Raw genomic sequence first — 25,304 nt, forward strand, 5'->3', positions numbered from 1 at the left:
TGTTCAGTTTTGAGAACAGAATTTTAGAAAGTACATTCACAAAGGAGGCCCATGTAGAGGAGGGCAACCATGGTAATGACCATTCTAGAAACCCCACCCTACACACCATATGAGCATCAGTTAAAGGAACTGGGAATGTTTAGTCTGAAGAAGATGAAGATGGTTGGAGTGGTGGAGGAATCCCAAAATAGCTAGCTTCAAGTATTTCTAGGACTGTGATAAGGAGGACAGATCAGAGTCAGACTCATGGTGCTTCTAGAAGGAAGAACCCAGAGCAATATGTAGAAACTGTAGAAGTAGGTTTTGGTTTGCAAGAAAAAGCTCTCTGTCCATCAGCACCGAAGAGAGGAGGATTGGACAGTTCTGATCTTTTCTGAGGACTTAGAGCAGAGCTAGAGAGGCCTCTAAGTCTAGTCCACCTGAAAGTCTGTGCTTCTGTAATGTGAATAATCCCCCTTTGGTGAAACTTTCATATGCCAAATTTTCTTTGAGTACTGACAATCTATATAGTTTTTGCCTTCTCACAAGTGTGAGCAGGCGATACAATTGTGTACTCAGTTATATAATTTATGGTGGACTAAGGTCAGCAAACAGAAGCAATATGATCACTCGCTAAGGAAGTTATAGAGGGAAATCATGCTTTAGGGAGAGGACTAGAGTAACTTGACCTTGGAGGTCCCTTCAACTCTATGATTCTCTGGTTCTATACATTCATGTTTGAAGCTAATATAAAAATAAGTATTAGGGCACCTAGATGGTGCAGTGAAGAGTGCACTGGCCCTGGAGTCAGGAGGACCTGAGTTCAAATTTGGCCTCAGACACTTAATAATTACCTAGCTGTGTGGCCTTGGACAAATCATTTAACTCCTTGCCTTGCCAAAAAAAAAAACCTCATAAGTATAGAAAACAACATACACATGACTCTTAACTATATAAATAGAAATAACCTTAAATGAATGGACCTAATGTTAAATAAAATCTGGCTTTATGTAGGTCTTTAATAAATGGTTGTCCAATCAGAAAACTTGGTACTTTCCAGTCAAGAGTTAAGGTACACAGTTTAAAGAAAAACATCCATTTGTCCAAGTTTTTTTTTTTTGGAGTAGTATATAGTTTCATTTATGTATTTATGTTAATTTTTTCTCCTTAAAACAAAATTTGATAAAGCAAAAAGACTCATAATTGACTAGAGAAATCTTATATGGAACTGGTATCTGACCAACAGTCATGATTAATGACTAGCTGGTGCTCTGGGACTGAGTCCTCTGATAGTAAAGGCTTGTTTTATTGATTAGTATCTGTAACACATCAAGACCCACTATTAGAAATAGACTCTTAAGTGACAGTCTAGCTCATCTCCCCAATACAGATTTACTTTCACTCCCCTCCTATGGTTTTCTAAGGGGAGATTTTAAATTTGATGCATTACTAGACTATCCTATAAATAGAATCTGAATGTTGAAAAAGAAGCTGATGTAGGCAAAATATACAGGTGGCTTTGGGGGATTCTCTCCATTTTCTTCAAGATAGTAGAGGATGATTATCCTTGGAGTTAAACCAAACTTGAATGAATCCTAACACTTGGCTCTGCTCCTAACCCACTGTGTGACCCTGGGGTGAAACAGTTACCCTGTCTGCAGAAGGAGGGAGTTGGACTAATATATTCTAAGGTCTCTTTTCTTTTTTATTCTAACATCTTTTGATTTTAAAATTCCACTTTAAAAGAAAAACCTGAGTAGGCAGCAATGCCCCTTGCTTTTATACTTCTGCTGAGATCTAATTAAGAATGAATATCACCATTCTCTCAGCGGATTCAATAAAGTGCAATTTTCCTAATTCAAAATCAAAATAACATTTTACCAAACAGTGTGCACACGCACTGCTATTCAGGAGTGAAAAGGAGTTCTCTGGCCCCCAGACAACTTATTGTCTACTGCCTTGTATACCTGACAAATATAGAAAAACGAACATGTTTGACCGATTCCCTGACCCCTCGACAATGGGCCTCTTTGTTAGCCTTTAATATCCTTATCAGGTCTGTCTAGACACCCTGACAGCAATTGTCCCTGGTAATGTCAAAATGCCCTCTGACCCATCTTCTCATCATCCGGCTCAAGTAGAAACACATCAAGAGGTTGGCCACATGATACAATTAGCTTCACAGTCCACAGGACACACCTGAGTCTACGATGAATTATACATCTTAAAGCATCATATACATACCCACCCACCATCCTGGGGAACCATCAGACCTGGTGTAAACAGGAAATTGTCTGCATGAATAATGCAGCAGCTTCAAGAGCCAAACAGAAAAGAGAGGGCCGTCACCCTGAAAACAAGAGGGTCACCCCTCAGTGCCCCCAACATCCAACAGCCAAATGTGGCCCGTGGGAAAGAGTTGGTTTTTGTGCCACACATCACTCCACACATAGATCCGGCACAAGCTCACTCCACATCTTAGCTGAACACTCAGGAAAAAACTCCCCCAAAACTAAACACACATTGATGGCTAAAAGGGATTTCTTCCCCACAGAATAGCCTGTGCTTCTGAAGAGTAGTTTGAGACAGACAAGTAGGAATCTTACCATTAAACATTAAACTTGGAACCCCTATCAGAGTACCTGCTCTGCTTTAACTAGCCATGCTGATGTAGGCAAGTTACTTATTTTCTGAGAGTTTTATTGTCTATGAACTGGGAATTTTATTGACAACATTGATCCCAAAAGAGCTGTTGTGATTAAAAGAAATAATAGGGGTTATAAAAATGCCTTCCAAAAAGCAAAATGATGTGCAACTGGTAGAGAATGAGCAAAGGATTGGAAGTTATTGGGGCTGGGTTTGAGTTCTGCTGTATGACCTTGGTCAAGTCATTTAATATTTGTGGACCTCAATCTTCTCCTCTATAAAATGGGGATGATACTACAGTGGACTCTCATAAAGAAGTGCTTTGTAAATCCCTATGTTAACAAGGACTATTGTCACATAAACATAGGAGTCACTTCCATCATGGTCAAAAGTATGAAATGCATTGGCCAGAGCAGGTGCGGAAGATATCTATGGTTGTTTATCAAAGTGACTTTGCAAAGCAGAAAGAAAATATGAAATATCAGAATATTTTTGGAGAGAACTTATTTGTTTTGAAATAAACCATTTGGCTAATGTGTAGATCATTTGTGTTTCATAAACTTAAACATTGCAAGGAAAACTTAGAAAGGGGAGGGCTAGAGAGATGGGGGTGGGAAGGAGAATTTTAGCCTCTGGTTGCAGGATAATAAAAGATGCAATAAACCAGAACTAGCTTAGCCCCAAAGCTAGCAAGGGTTTTCAAAGATTGTTTAATTGATTTTTCTTCTATTAAGATGCAGATCACACCGTCTGGGATTCAGAAACTCAGACACATGTCTTTGTGTCCAAGCAGCTCCGTGAGTCCCCTGTCTGAAGCTCTCACAATGCCGGGCGTGCACGTGCTTAGAAGCATGCTGTTCCTTTTTGTCTAGGGCTCTTGGGACGGGAACCTAGCTAGGAAAGGCAGATCTCTTCCACGCTGTTTGAACATTTTAGATTTCGGAATTTGAGACACTCCTTACCTGAGCCTGGAGGAAAGACGGCCGCTGGAAGGCCATAGTCCAAAGATGGTTACAAAAACCAATGTTGAGGTTGGAAATGGGAGGTGCAACTTTGATTTTTGAATCAATTGCAAATTCTGAGATCTCTCCATAGTTAAGGTCTTTCCATGAGAGGTGAAAGAATGGGAATCCCTGATGAAGTTTGGAATAATAATGCTATTTTTTTGCAGAAATCTTAATGGATATGACTTAAATAACAACATTTTCTCTCTCAACCCAAGTTTAGTATTGTCTTCTTTCATGCCATCCTGCTTAACACCTTGTCTTACCCTGAAATGGAAGTTGACTGCCTAGGTTGACCTTGGGCTAAGGACAGTTAGACTAAATCTCAGTTGAGCAGCAGCCAGTCTGCAGCTGTTTTGAGCCAACTACGCTGGGGTGTGACCTTCCACATTTCAATGATTTTTCATCTCCCCAAGTTGGGCTAAACTTGGAATCTTAGAAGGTTGCTTAGCACCCCCCCCAACATCCTTGATCAGAGGTATAAAATATCACTGAGAATAGAGAATGACTGTGGAATGACTGGACTTGGTTTCACCATATTTCATCTGAATTTAAATTGAACAAAGTTAGGGTACATCTTCATAAAAAACTTTGGTCATATAATGGAAAGATAGGCTCAAATTCCATTGAAGGAACAGAAAGTTCTCCCTTAAGATTTTATTTGTGAAAATAAAGATACAACTACATATTTATCCCAGATAGCATGGGCTAATTGAGGAAGGGAGAATGAGTGGTAGATAAACTTTCTTAATTAGTTCCCTATGTTCTAGAGATAATGGAAATGAAAGAATTTTATTCAAAATAAAGTCGTCTACTTTTTTTTATTAATAGGGGACTAGTAACCAAACAGATCTGTGCTTTCACTGTCAAAAAGAACCCTCAGATGAGGAAAGTTCTTTCCCAATGCAAGTCAACATCTTCTCTGCAACTTCCAGTCTTAAAGGGTTGCCTGGATCAATGGGGTCAAACTCAAACAGAAATGGGACCATTAAAGGCAACTAAATACTGATTTAGAAGATCAAATATTAGTATTATCTTTGTTCTTTTGTATTTTTAAGTCATTTGCAAAGTATTTCCCAATTATCTAATTTAGACACTCATTGGACACCCTCTGATGAGAGTACTGGGAGATTAAGGAACTTCCCAGGAACACAGGAGACACTATGTATTCAAGATAGGACTTGAACACAGCTCTTCTAGGCTCTGAGGCTGGGTTGTCAATCCACTCTCCCAGACTACCTCCATTATGTATCATTAATATTGTTATTATTAAGCCTACCTTTCTGGTAAATTAGTTAAAATACAAAACTGGTTTGGGGAAACCATCCTTATGGAGATAATGATACCAAAAAATCTTTCACCAATGGTTGTCCTGTGGAAGAAGTCAGTTCCAAGGATTGAACTCTGCCTGTTTCTGGTTGTGAATGTGCCAGTTAAGAATATTAACCTCCTGAACCCACTGATTCTTGCCCTGGGTGGCACAGCTTCCTACATGTAGAACATGGGCTAACTTCCAAGCAACAAAATCCATAATAAATGTCCATAGATTCCGGTCAAGATCAAATAAGGAAAATTATAAACTCATGTATAGGATTATAATCTGTTCCAAGCTTCTTTATTATTTCATGGTGGACACTGATAGCCAGGGAGTGTCTTTCTTTATTACATAATATTTTCAGGTTGAAGAGAAAATATTTGCATAGGTATTAGAAAGTATACTATTACCTGAACAGCGATCCAGCTGGCATTAACTGTATGTTCTCCAAATGGGCCAAATCCTGCAAGGAAAGAAGGAGCGTATCTTAAGAATGCATCAGTCCCACACAATCAACAGGATGCAGTGTACTATATATCTTGGTCTACCTTATAGAGCTCCAGGGAATACCTTAGCAGATCCTTTTCCAAGGCTCAATGCATGCCTATCAAAAGAGAAGGCATGAAAGAGCAGAACAACAGAAGAGGGTTTTGGAAAACTGAATCATAACAAGAACAGAATATTAAGGCAGGAGTAGTAGAATGAGTTGAAGACTCAGATCAGTCACCTGGGTTCAAATCCTGCCTATAGTTGGATAACCACAGGTCCTCTGATTCCTTATCAATAAAATAAGAAGAATAACACTGTTGTTTCTTATCTCATAGGGTGATTGTGGGGAGAATGATTTGTAAACCTTGAGTGCTGTAGAAATGTGAACTATCAGTTTTGGCTCTGTATTTATGGAACTTTGTCCTTCCTCTTCCTGAGCCTTAGTTTCCTCATCTGCAAAATGAAGAGGTAGCACTTGATGACCACTAAGATCCCTTCCAATCCTTTTTTTTTTGATCCCTTCCAATCCTAATTATGACTCTCCTATTAACAGTTCCCCAGTGATCAGATTTATCCAAGGAAAAGAGCAAATGAAAAAGCACCATGAAGTTTTCTAAGTATATATTCTAAGGATCATGAAATTGCATTGGAACACTTTTTCACCAAAGTAGCAAAGAAGTCAGTTGCTGTCATAAAAGCAAGCATTTTTGTTCTTAGGAGTTCTGCTTCCTACCTCATCAGCTCAATGAGTCTGTGTCTCCACAACAAATCCACAAAACAACAACACAATCAAGAGTATGATTCTTAATGGATTATTACACAAATTATTTCATTCCATCCAATAGTCCTTCTGAGGAATGTAATGCAAGGGGATAATATTCTGATTTTACAAAGGAAGAAATTGAATTTTAGAGAGGGGGATGCTAGCTGCCCAAGGTCGCTTATCTAATAAGTAGCAGAGATAAAACTACTGAGCATCTCTCTGGGGCTCCCTAGTCAATATTCTTTTTTTAATTTAATTTAATTTAATTTAGTTTTTGCAAGGCAATGGGGTTAAGTGGCTTGCCCAAGGCCACACGGCTAGGTAATTATTAATTGTCTGAGGCCACATTTGAACTCAGGTACTCCTGACTCCAAGGCCAGTACTCTATCCATTGCACCACCTACCCACCTCTCCAATATTCTTTCCATAGAACCATGCTTCAAAAAAGTCAAAAAAGGCAGTGCAGAGGGCTCATAGGAGCAACAAGGAAAACAACAGCTGATACTCTGACAAACTTGAAAGCAAGAAAAAAGTAGACAGGATGCTTTTCCCAGAAGCTACAGCCATGTGGTAAAAACAGGAGTCCATATTATGTTCTTTTTCTTTTGATGACTAACCAAAGAGAAGGAACTTTCCAATTCTGACCATCTTTCTTGTTGATATCAACAAGAATGCATTACTTAGATATATCCAAAATCTGGCAGACTAAAGTATTCAAAGTAACTTGTGAATATAGAACAACTATGCAGATATCTGAAAATATTCTAAGCCCCGAGGAAAATAGTCATCTTATCAACATAGGAGTAGGTAGAGGCCTATTGCTATAGAATGTGATGAGTCAAGAGGCTTTAATCTCTCATAGGAATTTTTTTTTTGGTTTTTGCAAGGCAATGGGGTTAAGTGACTTGCCCAAGGCCACACAGCTAGGTAATTATTCAGTGTCTGAGGCCAGATTTGAACTCAGGTACTCCTGACTCCAAGGCCAGTTCTCTGTCCACTGTACCACCTAGCTGCCCCCATATCATAGGAATTTTTAAAAAGGTCAATTGATTTTTGAAATTCTCTTGGTACCATCTGTCCTTGATACAGCTAGAACCCTCTCTTGTAACCAAGAAATGCATTTAAGTAAAACAAGTCAGCCCCTGGCATCATGTAGGACATGATATCCCCATACTTCAAATAGGAAAAAAAGTAGTGCCTCCTAGGAACAGTGGATGCATTTGAGGTAACAGGATTTAGAGTCAAATCTAAAGATAATCTAGTCCAATTCTCTTATCACACAGATGAAGACACTAAGCCAAAGAGCTAAGTGACTTTCCCAAGGTCACAGGGAGGGGCAGCTGTGATTCATACCCAGGAAACTCCAGCATTTCATTACCCTGCCATTAGACCCGAAAAAACTAAAATCTAAACTAAAATTCCTGGAGAGAATCATTATTTTCAGATCAGGGAACATTTATACTTTGGTCTGGATCTGTGATTTTATCCATTTTGGTGGGACTAGAGGTATGGAAAATACCTAATAATGCAACTTTGTCATCTTTCTCAATACTTCTGTAATTTAGGCTTTTCTTTTAAAGAACTACCTTGGTGGTACTGAACAGTTAAATGACAAATCTACTGCTACACTATCTATTAAGGGCAATAGGCAAGGCTTGAGTCTCAGGCTTCCCCACTTTCTCTTGATAAGAGACTGGTCCTCTAGCCACTGTCTCTGTTATAGAGTGTCTTATGAAGGATCAAAATAGACACCTGTTCCCTGGGGCACTCCCTTAAGATTGGCAGTTTAAAAAAAAAGGCTGGCAGCTACTCTACACTAATTTCATTTCATTTTAGGCAAACCAATTCATCTTTCACACAAAATACTAGAAGACAACGAACAAGAAAAAGATCCATAGTTACAAGAAGAAAAATGGTTTGGGCCATCCCCTCAAAACTCAAGAAAAGAAAAGAAACTTTGAATTTTTGGATAATTATAGAAAAGCCTAACATACTGACATTCCCTTACTGTTGAATTGGCATTTCTTTCATTGGCAGAATAGTGACATTCTTTACAGAAAGGCAATGAGCAAGGAGGAAGACTTAAAAGAAGCAGATTTGAGTCTTGTTTTTTGACTTCCTATCTCTGAGGCTGTTTTTATTGGTTTGTAAATAATAATTTTACTACCAACCTCCTCATGAGGTTGTGAGGGAAGTGGTTTGCTACAGATGTGGTGGATTAGTATTACAGCTGGAGGTCCATTTAAAATATGTGAGCAGCACCAGAAAACCAGAAGGTGTTTGAGGATGGCCAAAGCTTCATCTCCTTTAATGAGTAGAACTTTTGAAAACCCTCACCCTTTGAACTTGCACAGCATGGTCTTTGTCAATGCCATCAGATTAAACAGCTCAGAATCATCTCATGGGGGAGAAAAGAGATTAGGAAAGAGTTTATTTATTTTGAGTTTTACAATTTTTCCCCTAATCTTGCTTTCTCCCCCCCCAGCTCCCACAGAAGGCAGTCTGTTAGTCTTTACATTGGTTCCATGGTATACATTGATCTCAGTTGAATGTGATGAGAGAAATCATATCCTTAAGGAAGAAAAATAAAGTATAAGAGATAGCAAAATGACATAATAAGATAACCAGAGAAAAGAGATTAGGGACAAACATAAGGAGACATAAAATAATTAGCATTTTGCCAGCTACAAAAACCTTGAAAACATTGCCCCTTCCTTTTTCCCTTCTTTCCCCTAGTGATCAGATTTATCCAAGGAAAAGAGCAAATGAAAAAGAACCCCTCCTCCAACCCCCCAAAAGAAACCAAACTCATGCATCTGTCTTAACAGCCAAAATAACCCACAAACTGCTTTTATCTTGAGAGGGCCCCATTTCACTTTAGATGAGAGAGTAAGCTAGAGGCAAAAAGTAAAAAGGGGGAGTGCCAAATGGGTCAGCCCCGACTTGCCAGCCTTGCCCTTCCTCCCATGGGCTCAGGGGCAACGACGAGGGAGAAGCCATTTGGCCAGGTGCTTCAGCGCTCTCCCTCTCCCATGGCTGAGGCTGGCAGAAGCTCTGGCACTGGTGCCCTCCCCTCCCGGCACCGCCAAGTTAGTGGACGGAAGAGTTCCCAGCCCCTCCCACGCGGTCCCCTGATCAGCCGGCTAGCACCTAGAGCAACACGTCCTTTCCCCCTCCCCAGCCGCCTTATCTCAAACGCAAATCTCAACTTGGGCAGTGGAGACGGCCACACTAAACAATTCCCGAGAGGGTTCATTTGTCAACGAGACGCCTTCTTCCCCACAAATCAACCTCTCCTTTTGTACTCTGGGGGCCGTGGGGGTGGGGAGAGGCGACTTTCGGTGAAGTCCACAGCGGCGGGGCAAGAGTCGGTCACTCCTTCCCAAGGCTGGCCACCCCCCTCCCCCTACCGACCGCTCCATTCTGTCACTCAGGGGCTGCCCCCGAGGGAAGCGGGGGAGTTGCTTGGGACCCTTTGCCTACGATCTGATGCTAGCGGGGCGCTGGGGTCGGAGAGGCGAGGGTGCGGGAGCCGGTCCCCGCAAGTGCTGAGAAGCAGCGCCCTCCTCTCGGAAGGCAGTGCAAGCTGATGGCAGGGGAAGGACAGACCCGAATCAACTTCAAGCCCCAGGGGGAGCGATCGGGAGAGCGGGCAGGTGGCCCCGAGGCTGCCCCTTCTCCCGCCGGACCCCCGCTTACCCGTCACCACCACCGCCTTCCTCGGCTGCTCCATCGCAGACATGGGTCCCGGCCGGCCGACCCCCCCACCCCCCCCCGCAACTCCACCACCTCCGACAGCGAGCCGGCAGCTGCGGGAGCTCCGCTGCGGTCTAGTCTAAACCCACCCGCCCCGCCCCGCCCCGCCCCGCCCCCTGCGGCCCGCCCTCCTCCTCCTCTCCCTTCCCCAACCCGGAACGGACGCAGGCGTGCACGCCCTCCAGCCAGAGAACCAGGCGTGCGCGTTCTCGTCCCTTACTTCAGCCCCCCACTCCTCCTCCTCCTCTCTCCCGCGGGGTGCGGGGTCTTTTCGCTTTCGTCCACCCCTCTCCCTTAAGGCTGTGCGGTTACCTCTCGGGCTGCGCCCTCACCCCTTCCTGGTACAGGGGGGAAACTGAAGCTTCTTCCCCCCACCCAGGTTGCCCAGGTAGCAAGTAGAGGCTAGACACTCACTTGGGGACTCTTCCCCCTAATCTAGGGTTCCTTTCCACTCCGGAGGGGAGGGTTCTGCCATGCTCCCGCTACACCGAGGAGGAGGTAAAGGAGGGCCCTTGGGGGGCAGGGCTAGTTCCACATCACGCGACTTCTTAGCACTTGACCTACGATTCGGTTCAGGTCCGTTCAACAGATGTTTATTATGAATCAAACTACTTTTACCCTGGTGCGGGGCCTGGCCTTGGTTCTGTGGACCACGCTGACCTGCGAAACCGGCCTGCCCTCAAGGAGCATCAAACTCAGAGCTGGAAGGGCTGCTATTGATCCTCCAGCCGGTTCCCCTCGTTTTATAGAGATGGGAATCATTGAGTCAGAGAAGAAAAGAAATCCAGGGGCTCTTTTACACCATCTTATGTATTCATTTTTGCAAGGCAGTGGGCTTAAGTGATTCGCCCAAGATCACACAGCTAGGGAATTATTAAGTGTCTGAGGTCGCATTTGGACTCAGGTCCTCCTGCCTCCAGGGCCGGTGCTCTCTCCCCGGAGCCGCCTAACTGCCCCCTTTACACTGTCTTATATACACAGTCTGGTTGGAGACTAAAGTGGATACTTTGTGACAGTCCGAAAGAGAGAGGTTACTTTATGGAACATTGTTACTTGTTCAACTCTTTGTGACCCCATTTGAGGTTTTCTTAACGAAGATACTGGAGTGGTTTGCCGTTTCCTTCTTCAGTTCATTTTGCTCAAACAGGCTTAAGTGACTTGCCCAGGGCCCCACACACAGTATCTGAGATCAGTGTTGAACTCAGGAAGATGAATCTTTCTGACTCAAAGTTTGCACTTTATTCACTTCAACACCTAGCCCTCCTTTCAGAACAGTATTTAAATTTTTTTTTGTGATTTTTAATATATTTGTTTCCAATTATATGCAAGGTAGTTTTCAACATTCATTCATTTGCAAGTTTATGAGTTCTCCATTTCTCTACTGCATCTCTTCCCTCCCCTCCTCCCCATGGCAGTGAACAATCTGGTCAAAGTTGTGTATGTATAATAAAAAGTAAATAAAAAATAAAGTTGTGTATGTACAATTGTCTCAGAATATTATTTAGTATTTTTCAGTTTTAATAGGACTTTAAATATGCTTCCATATTAATTTTTTTCTACCAAGAAAAATTTCATAGGAGGAAGTTGGTCTTTAATCTGGGCAGTTCAACAGGATGAGGCAGGAAGGTTCTTTTAGAGGTCAAAGGCATGACATGGGCAGTGAGGTGGCACAGAGCACTGGCCTTGAAGTCAGGAGGATGGGAGTTGGAATTTGGCCTCAGATACTTGACTCTTACTAGCTGTGTGACCTTGGGTTAGTCACTTAATCTTGTTTTGGTTTGAATGCCAGACTAAACAGTTTGGATTTTGGGTTGAGAGCTCCTTAATTGGATTCAGGAAGATCTGATTTCAATCCAGCCTTAGATGCTGTGTGACTCTGGGAAAGTTATTTAACATTATCTCAGTTTCCTTATCTGTAAAATAAGCTAGAGAAGGAAATGGCAAACCAATCCAGCATCTTGGATTAAAAAAAACCCCAAAAAGAGGTCATAAAGAGTACTACAAGACTAAAATAACTAAATAACAATATAAAACCATCAAAGGCATTAGAAAGATAGTTCTGGCAGTATTATAAGGAAACCAGAGGCTGGCAGACATTGCCTTCTAATCAATTTTATTCAGTCTTTGGACCAGAAATGGTAAGGATCTGGACCTAAGAGGCTCAGCAACTCTCTGATGACAATGCAAGCTTCCTTCTCAGATTAGAGCCACCAGGGCAGAACTGAGGAAAAGGAAGGGGAAGAATGACTGAAACTACTAAACCCATAGTGGGGAGGTGGAGACAATCAGCTACATTTAGTACAGAGAGCATCAGTGAGGAGTCAAGCAGAGCTGAGGCCTCTGGAGCAGTTCTTCCTTTTCCTATCTCACTCACCCAGAATCCTCTGGTTTACATTGTCCCACCCCACTCACAAAGCTCACCAGAGTTGACACCAACACCTTAAAAAATCTTTGTAGTTATCAAAGAGTTTTCACTGACATCCCATACAATAGTCCCAATCGGGAAGTCCTGTAGTGGCTACCACTTCCATTTTACTACTTCTGCAGCTCAGGAAGGAAAAAAATGATTTGCTGGAGTTATATTGGATAGTGAAATTTCCTTGAGCTTGCTTGTTGTCTGAATGAGTTGCCATTTCACCCTCTCACCCCAATTTTGTATTTTTGTGCATTATTTTTATTTTCTGATTTTTTAATTGTTTTACCATTTACTGATTAGCCCTCAAAAATAAAGGATCAAAAGAGATAATCTGTAAAGTGTTCAGTACAGTGTCTGGTATATAGAAGGCACTTACTGAATGCTTGGTCTCTTCCCTGATAATGGAAGCTTTTTGAAGGCTGAGATGAATTTCCATTTTTATCTTAGTATTTCCTCCACCTAAAATGTAGACAGGGAAGCTAAAAAGTCAAGTCTAGCCTCTGTCCTATGCCAGCTTTGTGACCATGGGTAAATTCCTTCTTAGTTACTAACTCTCCCCAAAAAGCCCCAAGTACCTATTAAGCACACAGTTTGAGGCTCTAGGGACAAAGACAAACTAATACATCACTAGATATATTCATTTTCTCTATCACACTTTGGTCTCCAAGAAGGGGGCCTCCCTTTATCTCTTTCTTGTAAGGTAGGGTCAGGCTACAGAGAGATATAGCAGGGGTTTAGGAAGGCCAGTCTTGAAGTGACAGTCTAGAGTCCTGAATCTTTTGACTTCTACTATACTTTAATGGACCTAAAAGAAATCCTGGGAACCAAAGTATATTGAGAGCTAGAATGATCAGAGATCATAGAATATGGAATGTTAGTGGAGGAAATGACTGTAGAATGTGGAAGAGCATAAATTTAATCCAACTTCTGAAGCCCATTTGGGAGAAGGCATTTCCATAAAGTCATATAGCAGAAGGTCTCCTTTTCCTAGAGCACCTCTTTTCATTATACAATGCAGCCTCTTTTATTCCTTGAAATTGGTTTGTTGGTGGTTGGCCTTCATTCTCAAAGAGGACCAAAATAACATATGTCAGAGTAAGGTACAGTGTATTCTACTGTGACGGAGCAGACCGAGTTGTGCTCAGAAAGCTCTGTTACTGGTTGGGCATAAGTAAAGCACAATAAACATTTGGGGGAGATATCTAAATTTGTGCATTTCATTGCTTTTGGTGATACTAATTCTGCATGGTTTCTAGAGCACAGGCCTTTCTTTGATGTAGACACGCCATGCTGGGTAGTTCTTTGCTAGTATCTCCCATGTGATACAAAGGATTACAGAGATTTTCAGCTTAGTATCCTTGTATCACTTCATCTGACCTCCCTGTGAGTGCTTGACTTATGTGAGTTCTCCATAAATGTACCTTTGACTTTCAAACAATGTAGCCAGCCCAAAGGAGTTGCACTTTCTGCAGTACAGTTTGAATGCTTGGTAGTTTAGTTTGAGAAAGGACCTCAGTGACTGGATTAGCCTGTTAAGAGATCTTCAGAATCTTCCTAAAGCAATTAAATGGAAGCAATTCAGTTTCTTGACATGGGTGCTGGTAGATTTTCCAAATTTCACAGGCATATCATAAGGTCAACACAAAAACTCTGTAAGTCTTCAAATTGGCAGGCAGTCTAATTATCTCTTCTCTCCCAAACTTCTTTGCAAAGTCTCTCAAACACTGAGTAGTTCTGGCAATGAATGCATCAACCTCATCAACTATGAGAACATCCTTGGAAAGTATACTGCCAAGGTAAATGAACTTATTCACAGCATTCAAAATTTCTCCATTTGCTGTAGTCACTGGTTCTACAAATGGTGTGCTGCTGGCTGGTGGAGAACCTTTGTTTTCTTGGTGTTGTCAAAATTAGCACAAGCATCAGAAAAATACTCTATTACATCTCAGCTTGAGAGGTTGCATTGACTGCACAATCATGTTCCTTGAAATTTTTTTGGAAGAAAGTTTAATGAAAAATTGTGTAGGCAGCTGTATATTTCTAGAGGTTCTGCCTTCACCTAAATACAGATGAAAAACCACAAAAAAGGCCATTATCTTTTGCTGCCTCAAATCCAGTCCTAAGTGGAAGGATCAGTGTGGTCTTCTGCCTTAGTTCTGAAAAGATCATCAGAGTGATTTATTGCTTTGATAAGACTTTGGCCCGGATTCCAACTTTTCTGGGCTAAATGCCTGTCCTGCCCTTAAGGGTTTTGTTTTTGCCTTGAGTAGGGACCTGAAGTAAACATATGGTTTGTCTCTTTATAATGCATTCTTTCCAAGGGGGCTGGGGAATAAGGAGCTACAGATTCTGAAACAATCCTAGATTCCCTTTCAGGGAAGGTCCAAACCCTAGAACTTAAGTGATGACACATCATTTTGAGTCAAGTTGGACTCTTGTTTTTAAAAGTTTGTTGGCTAATTATTGGCCTACCTGATTAATACTTATCTAGATATGAGCTTTGTACAGAGTTCATTCTTATTCTGCTGAGTAGTCTTATTTACTTGTACTTGATGGAACCCTAGTGTCTGGTTTGTGCAAATTCAGGAACACTGAATGGTGAATAAGTTGCTTATGTTGATCTGTCTTGCTGTTCTACATGTAAATGGGGAAAAAGGAAAGCAGGCTTAGACTTGACCTTGGGAATGAGAGCACAAAATGATTCAAAAGCATAGATTGTTCTCTGGGAACTGTCCTCCTGCCCATTGGCCTAATGGTGTGCTGATTAAAGGAGGTAGGAAGTGATAGGAAATATCTGTATATCTGAATATTCTCAGAACTGAAACAGTATAATATTCTCATTCTGAGAAATAAAAGTAGACTAAGGTTCAAACCTTGCTGTCTTTTTTTTTTTTTTTTTTTTTAGTTTTTGCAAGGCAAATGGAGTTAAATGGCTTGCCCAAGGTCACACAGCCAGGTAATTATTAAGTGTCTGAGGTTGGATTTGAACTCAGGTCCCTGACTCCAGGGCCAGTGCTCTATCCACTGTGCCACCTAGCCACCCTAAACCCTGCTGTTTTAAACCAGAAATAGTGTTAGGCTATAGCATGTACTTTCCAGAAAAAGGCTGAGGTATATCCAATTTGTATTTCAGATGCTGCCGATGAACCTTTTCTGTGGATGCAAACCTGTTTTTTTGTCCATGCAAATCTGGTTTTTTTTAATCCATGCAAACCTGTTTTTTTTAATCCATGCAAACCAAAACAGCTAAAAAACATTTAGCTTACAAAGTCAAGTTCTGCCACTGCATCCAGGTCTGACCCATACACCTCCCTGAGATCATGGTCTTCTTTGATAGTAGAAATTGTAATAAAAATTCTCATTTCTATTTTACTTGAGATGACATTTTTCTCACAATAACAGTGTATGGTAGGAAATATAAGGATTTTATCATTTTTATAGAGGGGAAATGGGGGCTGGATAAGTCACAACTTGGCCAAGGTCATGCAGCTATTAAATGAGAACAAGAAACAAGGTCTTTCAACATCCTATCCTTAGTGCCCTTTCCACTGAACCACTTGGTCTAGTTTGTATATGTTTTATCTAGAGAAGCTGGGCAAGTGAAAAAGTCATCCCCTCTTAAAGCTGTTCTCATCTGACCACTCAAAATGTTTTTTTAGGTTTTTTTTTTTGCAAGGCAAATGGGGTTAAGTGGCTTGCCCAAGGCCACACAGCTAGGTAATTATTAAGTGTCTGAGGTCAAATTTGAACTCAGGTCCTCCTGACTCCGGGGCCGGCGCTCTATCCACTGCACCACCTAGCCGCCCCTGACCACTCAAATTTTGAATTAAAGTGCCCAGCTGGGGATGTGGAATTTTTGACTGCTTGGGTGTGGGGTGGGGAGATAGAGATGTGTTTCTAAGGTTGGCTTAAAAACCACTAATTTTGCATAATGAAATTGTGCCTCTGACAAATTACCACTATGAGAAATCAAGACATATTTGTTGTAAAATTGTTTAATCACGTAAAGATGAAATTTCCTCTAAAATTTTATTTTCAGCTTTATAAGATTTTTACTGATCCTAGATCACTAACAGCCTATGATGTTGTGGATCATGAGAGCTAGAAAGAATTTAGTCCAACCTCCTCATTTTAGAGATAACTAGAACATGTTGGCTAGGTTAGTCATACAGATAAATGGCCAAGCCAGGATTCAGATCTAGATTTCCTAGAAAATATATCCCTCTACTTCATTATTCCTGGGAAATGGTGAGTTATATTTTTTCCTATCACTTTTAAAAATTTTAATATTTTTTCCCAATTACATGTAAAAGCAATTTTAACATGTTTCAAACTTCCTAATTCTCTCTATCCCCTTCCCCCATTTAGAAGAAAAGCAATATGACATAAGATATACATATATAGTCATACAAAACACATTTCCATGGGAGTCATGCTGTGAAAGAAAACATAGATCACCCCCTCAAACAACCCTCCAAGAAAAATAGAGAAAGGGTATCTCAATCTGCATTTAGGTTCCACCAGTTCTTTCTCTGAAGATGGACAACACCTTTCTGAATAGCTAAATTATTCACAGTAGATCGACATATAAGATTGCTACAATGTTCTCCTGGTTCTGCTGATTTCACTTTAATTCAGTTTGTGTATAAATCTTGCCAGGTTTTTCTGAGAGCATTGTTTATCATTTCTTATAGCATAATAATATTCTACCATAATCACATACAGCCAACTTGTTCAGTCATTCCCCAATTGATAGGATATTCCCTCAGTTTTCAATTCTTTGCCACCACTAAAAGAGGTACTATGTTTTTTTAGAAAGAGATCCTTTCCCTTTATATCTTTGGGATACATCTCTGGTAGTGGTACTGCTTGGTCAAAGGATATGCATGGTTTTATAGCCCTTTTGGCAGTTCTAAATTGCTTTCCCGTGAATCAGTATACAACTTCACCAACATGCATTAGTCATTTAATTTTCCCACATTACCTCCAACATGTCATTTTTCTTTTCTTTCATTATTAGCCAATCTGATAGGTATGAAGTGGCTCCTCAGAATTGTTTTAATTTGCATTTCTCTAATTTCTCTAATTAGTAGTGGTTTAGAGCATTTTTTTTAGATTACTATAGCTTTGATTTTGTTGTCCTTTGTTGTCCATTAAATCAGGGAAGTGATACCATGACATGTGAGTTGGATTAAATAAAAGTGTGTTGTGCAAAATCACCAGCCTTACACCTCTTCTGGAGCCATCAGGTTTAGTGGTCAGATGTGGATTAGGACAACTGAAGATGGTCCTCGATACAATGGAGACCCTGGCTTTTTAAATCTAGGTCTTTCCCAGGTCACAGTCTGGTAGTTTGGTACAGTTATTCTATTAAACATCCTCTGAAAATACTCAACTGTCCATATCCTTTGACCCAACAACTAGGTTTACATCCCAAAGAAATCAAAGAGGAAAATATTGTTATATAAAAAAATATATAGCATCTCTTTCTGTGGTGGCAAAGAAATGGAAACCAAGAGAATGCCATCAATTGGGAAATGGCTGAACAAATTATATGAATATAAGGAAAAATTATCAGACTAAAAATGAAAAAAAGTGTTTCGAGAAACCTGAGATCATTGATAAAGGAATTGCTCTCATTGCTATAAATTTGACTTAGTTCTTTATATTTGAGAAATGAAGTCTTTATTTCCCCTCCATCCTTACGTTCTCCCCACCTTCCTCTCATTTCCTATATAATTTTCTACACCCTACTATATTTTTGCTTAACCTCTTTGAGTCAATTCTAATGACAGTAAGATTCACAAGTCCCCTTCTCCACAAAAAAAATCATTTTTGAAATTATTTTGTTAAATTTTAATTTACCCCATTTTCCCTTTCCCTTTCTGCCAGTGCATTCTTTTCTCACCCTTTTAAAAAAATCAGTCAGTCCAGCATATTTAACTCATATTAATAAGTTTCTAAGAATTACAAGTCTTTTTCCATGTATGAATATAAACAATTCAACCTTGTCCCTTATGTTTTTTTTTCTTTCCTGTTTACCTTTTTATGCTTCTTTGGAATCTTGCATTTCAAAGTCAAATTTTCTATTCACCTTCGTCTTTTTATTAGGAATGCTTGAAAGCCTCAATTTCATTGACTATTTCCTTCCCTTGAGAATTATACTCACTTTTGTTGGGTAGATGATTATTGGTTGTAATCTTAGCTCTTTTGCCCTCTGGAATATCATATTCCAAGCCCTCTGATTTTTTTTTTTTGCAAGGCAATGGGGTTAAGTGGCTTGCCCAAGGCCACACAGCTAGGTAATTATTAAGTGTACGATTTGAACTGGATTTGAACTCAGGCCCTGACCCCAGGGCCAGTGCTCTATCCACTGCACCACCTAGCTGCCCCCCTTTGATCTTTTAATGTAGAAGCTGTTAAATCTTGTGTCATCCTGACTGTGGATCCATGATATCTGAATTCTTTTTGGCTGCTTACAATATTTTCTCCTTAAACCTGGGAGCTCTGAATTTGGTTGTATTCCTGAGAGTTTTCATTTGGGGATCACAGAAAATAATCATGGAATCTTTCAATTTCTATTTTATCCTCTGGTTCTAGAATGTTAGGACAGTTTTAAAAAATTTTTTATTTAAGGTAATGAGGTTAAGTGACTTGGCCAAGGTCATGTAGCTAAGCAATTGTTAAGTGTCTAAGGTCAGATTTGAACTCAAGTCCTTCTGACTCCAGGGCTAATGCTCCATCCACTGTGCCACTTAGCTTCCCTGATAATTTCTTTTTTTTTAATTTAAATTTATTTTTATTAAAGATATTATTTGAGTTTTACATTTTCCCCCAATCTTGCTTCCCTCCCCCCTCCCCCCAACAGAGAGCACTCTGTCAGTCTTTACTTTGTTTCCATGTTGTACATTGATCCAAACTGGGTGTGATGAGAGAGAAATCATATCCTTAAAGAGAAGTCTAAGAGGTAACAAGATCAGACAATAAGCTATCTGGTTTTTTTTTTCTAAATTAAAAGGAATAGTCCTTGCATTTTGTTCACACTCCACAGCTCCTTATCTGGATACAGATGGCACTCTCCTTTGCAGACAGCCCCAAATTGTTCCCGATTGTTGCCCTGATGGAATGAGCAAGTCCTTCAAGGTTGAACATCACTCCCATGTTGCTGTTAGGGTGTACGGTGTTTTTCTGGTTCTGCTCATCTCACTCAGCATCAGTTCATGCAAATCCCTCCAGGTTTCCCTGAAATCCCGTCCCTCCTGGTTTCTAATAGAACAATAGTGTTTCATGACATACATATACCACAGTTTGCTAAGCCATTCCCCAATTGAAGGACATTTACTGGATTTCCAATTCTTTGCCACCACAAACAGGGCTGCTATAAATATTTTTGTACAAGTAATGTTTTTACCCTTTTTCTTTATCTCTTCAGGGTATAGACCCAGTAGTGGTATTGCTGGCTTTCCCTGATAATTTCTTGAAAGATGTTTAGGCTCTTTTGATCACAGTTTTCAGATGGTCCAGTAATTTTTTTTTTTAGGTTTTTGCAAGGCAAACGGGGTTAAGTGGCTTGCCCAAGGCCACACAGCTAGGTAATTATTAAGTATCTGAGACGGGATTTGAACCCAGGTACTCCTGACTCCAGGGCCGGTGCTTTATCCACTGTGCCACCTACCTGCCCCTTGGTCCAGTAATTCTTATCTCTCCTGGATATCTTTTCATTCTTTTGATCTTGTTTCTTGATATCTCAAAATCATTTGCTTCCACTTGCCCAATTTTAATTTTTAATTTTTTCTTCAGTGGATTTTTTTGTACCTTTTCCCTATTTCACCATTTCTACTTTTCAAGGCATTCTTGAATTTTTGTGCTTTTTTAAATCATTTGACCTATTGTTATTTTAAGGTGTTTTTTTCAGTATTTAGTGTCTTTACCAAGCTGTTGACTTCTCATTTTCTTGCATCATTCATCACATTTCTTTTCCCAATTATCCTTATATCCATTTTTAAAATCATTTCTGAGTTCTTCCTGGGGCCAATTTATATTTTGAGGCTCTGGATAGTTTTTACTGTCTTATTTTCATTTTACTTCTCACCACAGTAATTTTCTATAGTCAGGATCTTTTTCTGTTTGCTTAATTTCCAGCCTATTGCTTGACTTTTAACTATACTAAAGTGGGGCTCTGCTTCTAGAATGAAGGAGGCACTGAGCCAAGTTTCAGATCTTTTGGGCAGCTGCTTTTGGTTCTTCTATGGTGATGTAATCTAGGGAAAGGTGTGTTTATTACTCTCTTCTTTTCCACCCTGGAACTGTGACCAGTTTTCCCACTCCTCTGTGGCTGGCAAGCTCCAATGTGCTAGTGCTCTTCCTTGCTCTGGGACTGCAACTCAGATCCAAGAATGGGCAATATAATAGAGTCCTGCCCCTAGTGTCAGCAAAGCGATTTCTGTTATCACTTTTTAAACTAATTCCTTACCATCTGTGGGCTGAGGGGTCCAGAAACAGCCACTGCCACTACTGATTCAATCACTCTCATGGTCCACTCTTGGTTTGCTGGTCCCTATCTGGCAGCATTGGACTGCTCTAATACTCTCATCCTGGTGTAACAGACTTTTTTTTTTAAGAAGCATTGATCTGTCTTTTTTGTTTTAAATTTGCATTTCTTTATTAGTATTTATCAGATGGTATTCTCCATCACCAAAACCCCCAAATTGTGCAACAGACCTTTCTTTCCTTCTTTTTTTGCAAGGCAATAAGGTTAAGTGGCTTGCTCAAGGCCACACAGCTAGGTAATTATTAAGTGTCTGAGGTCGGATTTGAACCCAGATACTCCTGACCCCAGGGCTGGTGCTCTATCCACTGCACCACCTAGCCACCCTGCAACAGACCTTTCTTGATTAATAATCTTGGGCTGGAAAATTGTTTTATCTTATCCTTTTGTAGGTTCTGTCATTTTCAAATTTGTTTTGAGATTTTATTTAATGGGATTTGGGGAAGAGTTCAGGCAAATCCCTCTTTGTAATCTTTTTTTTTTTTACTGAATACTTTTATTCTGCACATAGAAGCCACTAAAGGATCTGGCCCATGGGCTTGTTGGGGGGCTGCTTCACAAGTATATGACTCTGCATATCAACACTGGGGGTGGGGGTGAGAATAGATCATTCTACCCAGTCACAAGATGAGGTCTTCCAAAAAAGGACCAAATGATCAGGTACCAGAAGAAGCAGTGAGAACACAGAAAGGTGGAAGAGAGCAGGGTGGAGTTATGTAGCACTGAGTCCCCATCCCCAAAACAAAACTGGTCTACTACTTGGTGCTGCCCATTCTTTGGAGGACTTCTACTGAGGTGACTGTAGCCTACTAGCTCTGAGGCTTCATGGTCATGGAGCTTACTTGGCCAGAGGGTTTCTGAAGTTCCTTCCAGCAAATTTGGCCTTGCTGCCCAGTTCTTCCTCAATTCTGAGAATTTAGTTATACTTGGCCAAACGCTCAGATCGGCAGGGTGCCCCAGTCTTGATCTGCCCAGTGCAGAGACCCACCACCAGGTCTGCAATGAAGGTATCTTCAGTCTCTCCAAAGTGATGGGAAATCATTACTCCCCACCCATTGGACTGGGCCAGCTTGCACGCCTGGAGAGATTCCGTCACAGAGCCAATCTGGTTCACTTTGAGCAGGAGGCAATTGCAAGCTTTCTCATTCACAGCCTTTTCAATGTGCTTGGGATTGGTCACTGTGAGATCATCCCCTACAACCTGGATGCCTGCAGTTTCAGTAAAATTCTTCCAAGCTTCCCAATCATCCTGGTCAAAGGGATCTTCAATAGACACCACTGGATAGTCCCGGATAAAGCTCTTGTAAAGGTCCCCAAGCTCAGCAGGTGAGATGTATCTGCTGGGATCATCAGGAGACTTGAAGTCCAAGTCATATTTCCCAGACTGGAAGAATTCAGAAGCAGCAACATCCATGCCAATTACAACCTTGTCAGTATAGCCAGCCTTGCCAATCGCTTCCTTCAGCAGCTCCAGAGCTTCTTTATTCTCCAGGATGTTAGGAGCAAAGACACCTTCATCTCCTACACTGGTGGCATCCTGTCCATATTTCTTCTTAATCACATTCTTCATGTTGTGGTAGACCTCAGCTCCAATGCGCATGGCCTCCTTGAAGTTTAATGCTCCAACAGGGAGGATCATGAACTCTTGCATTGCTAGCTTGTTGCCAGCATGGGAGCCACCACTGATCACATTGAAGGCTGGAACTGGCAGGATGACTTCTTCATTGCCTGCAAGATCAGCAATATGGAGGAACAAGGAGAAACCTTTCTCTGCAGCCCCAGCCTTACAAACAGCCAGAGACACTCCCAATATAGCATTTGCTCCAAATTTAGATTTATTCTCAGAACCATCCATCTCTATCATCAATTTGTCAATCTTCTCCTGCTCCACAACATTCAGTTTCTTGCTAATCAGGGTCAGGACAATAGTTTTATTGATGTGCTCAACCGTTTTTGAGACACCTTTCCCCATATATCGGGTCTTATCATTGTCTCAGAGCTCCAGGGCTTCATGGATGCCAGTAGAAGCCCCACTGGGCACAGCAGCTCTGAAGAGACCTTTTAAAGTATAGAGATCAACTTCAACGGTGGGGTTTCCATGAGAGTCAAAGATCTCTCTTGCAATGATCTTCAAAATCGACATGCTGAATTTCTGGTCGGGGCTGGCTCTGAGGGGTTCAAAGGAGAGAGGCCGAGAGGCTTTTGTAATCTTGACTCAGCTGTAAAGTGTTTGATTGAAAAACCAAATGAATGAGCCTGTATTCTGGTGTTGCCATTCACAGCCCATGTGACCTTGAGTGAAGTCACTTCATCAAGTCTAAGTTTTTTTATCTATAAAATGAAATAATCTATATAGTAACTTATACATAATCTTCATTTTCTTGATCTCTTTCCACCATATTTCTGAGAAATCATCTCCAACAATCATGCTGTCCTACATACTTGCAAGGAAAGGATAAGAATCTCCATAGCCTCCAGACAAAAGGTTCTTGGACCATGTGGGACATTATTTTTCCTTCCTTCTGTCAGATAAAGAACTTTGCCTTATACTTCAATCTTATCCCCATTTGTCATAGAGTATCTTATAGTTATTTGAACATTAGACAAAACCTGAGCATTGGAAAGGCAGTCATCTAATTATACTTGCTCATTTTACAGATAAGGAAAACGAAGCACACAAAACTGAAATTACTTGGCCCACAGCTAATAGGGGGCAAAACTGGATTCAAATTTAAGGTGTTGTTCTTCAGTCATTTTCAGTGATGGCTGATTCTTTATGACCTGTTTTGGGATTTTTTTGGCAGTTCCTAAAGTGATTTTGCATTTCTTTCTCCAGATGAGGAAAACTTTGAACAGATGAGGAAAATAAGACAGAGTTAAGTGACTTGTCCAGGGTAATACAGCTAGAATGATGTCAAATTTGAACTCAACACAATGATTCTAGCACTATATCTACAGCTGCCCCTCAAACTTGTAAATCTAGTACTCTTTCCCCTTCAGAACATTTGTGTTAGACCTAGGAACCTCATCTTAATTACCAGCAAGTCACTTAGCCACTTTGAGCCTCAGTTTCCTCATCTGAAAAGGGACTAGTAAGATCCCTTCCAACTTCAAGGACACACCTCTTCCCTAGGGCACAACACAGTACCTTACACAGAAAAAGGCAATTAAAATAAAGGTTTCTTTTCTGGGATACCAGTTCAATAAAAACAGGCAATTCAGAGTCTTTTAGTTTGCAAAGCACTTCATAAAATCCTCTGGGTTAAAGGCAGGTTTTTAAAATAACTCCAGAAATCCCTAAGACTCTCAAGAACTGGAAAGATGCTCAGAGAACATCCGTTTATCTATCCCTCATCCATCCATCTAGTTTAACCCCTACCTAAAGAAGGAATTCCTCATTCAGCATCTCTGCATTAAGAATTCCAGTAATTTACCTGTCAGATCTGTGGAAAGGGAAGCAGTTTATGACAAGAAAGAGCTGGAGAACATCATTAAAAACAAACTAGATAATTTTGATTACATTAAATTAAAACACTTTTGCACAAACAAAACCACTGTAACAAAGTCAAAAGAAATGTAGTAAATTGGGAAACAATTTTTACAATTAGTATTTTTGACAAAGGACTCATTTCTAAAATATATGAAGAACTGAGTCAAATTTATAAAAAAAATAAGCCATTCCCCAATTGACAAATGGTCAAGGGATATGCAGAGGTATATCAAAGTGATCCATAGTCATAGTAAATATTGCTCTAAATCTTTACTGATTAGAGAAATGCAAATTAAAGCATCTCTGAGGAACCACTTCACACCTCTCAGACTGGCCAATATGACCAGAAAGGACTATGATCAATGGTGGAAGGGATGAGGGAAATCTGGGACATTAATACACTATTGGTGATGCCGTGAACTCATCCAACCTTTCTGGAGAACAATTTGGAATTACACCCAAAGGGCAATAAAAACGTGCATACTCTTTTATCCAGCAATACTTCTACAGGGTCTGTACCCTGAAGAGATCATGAGAAAGGGTAAAAGCATCACTTGTATAGGGCAGCTAGGTGGCACAGTGGATAGAGCACTGGCCCTGGAGTCAGGAGTGCCTGAGTTCAAATCCGGCCTCAGACACTTAATAATTACCTAGCTGTGTGGCCTTGGGCAAGCCACTTAACCCCATTGCCTTGCAAAAACTAAAAAAAAAAACAAAAAAAACCAAAAAAAAAATCACTTGTACAAAAAATATTCATAGCCATTCTGTTTGTGGTAGCAAAGAACTGGAAACTGGATGTCCATCAATTGGGGAATGGCTGCACAAATTGTGGTATATGTATGTTATGGAACACTATTGTTCTATTAGAAACCAGGAGGGATGGCAGTTCAGAGAAGCC

At 40.6% G+C, this 25,304-nt stretch overlaps 1 protein-coding gene and 1 pseudogene across 3 annotated transcripts in view; both read right to left on the reverse strand.

Moving 5' to 3' along the window:
• The window catches only part of PGPEP1 (pyroglutamyl-peptidase I), a 32,467-nt gene extending 22,064 nt beyond the window's left edge, over positions 1 to 10,403 (reverse strand). For 2 of the 3 annotated variants that reach the window (XM_074204783.1, XM_074204782.1), the window contains exons 1-2: positions 9,896 to 9,957; positions 5,355 to 5,407 (exon numbers count right to left, since the gene is read on the reverse strand). In XM_074204783.1, coding sequence (XP_074060884.1) covers positions 5,355 to 5,407; positions 9,896 to 9,938 — 96 coding nt within the window. In that variant the 5' untranslated portion in view covers positions 9,939 to 9,957. Of the gene's footprint in view, positions 1 to 5,354; positions 5,408 to 9,895; positions 9,958 to 10,366 lie in introns of those variants that run through there. The other variant, XM_074204784.1, reaches the window with a different exon arrangement.
• Positions 10,404 to 21,502: 11,099 nt separating this feature from the next.
• On the reverse strand, positions 21,503 to 23,103 carry LOC141497604 (alpha-enolase pseudogene; annotated as a pseudogene).
• Positions 23,104 to 25,304: the final 2,201 nt, after the last annotated feature.

This window comes from Macrotis lagotis, chromosome X (genome assembly GCF_037893015.1).
Source record: "Macrotis lagotis isolate mMagLag1 chromosome X, bilby.v1.9.chrom.fasta, whole genome shotgun sequence".
NCBI classification, from domain to species: Eukaryota; Metazoa; Chordata; class Mammalia; order Peramelemorphia; family Peramelidae; genus Macrotis; species Macrotis lagotis.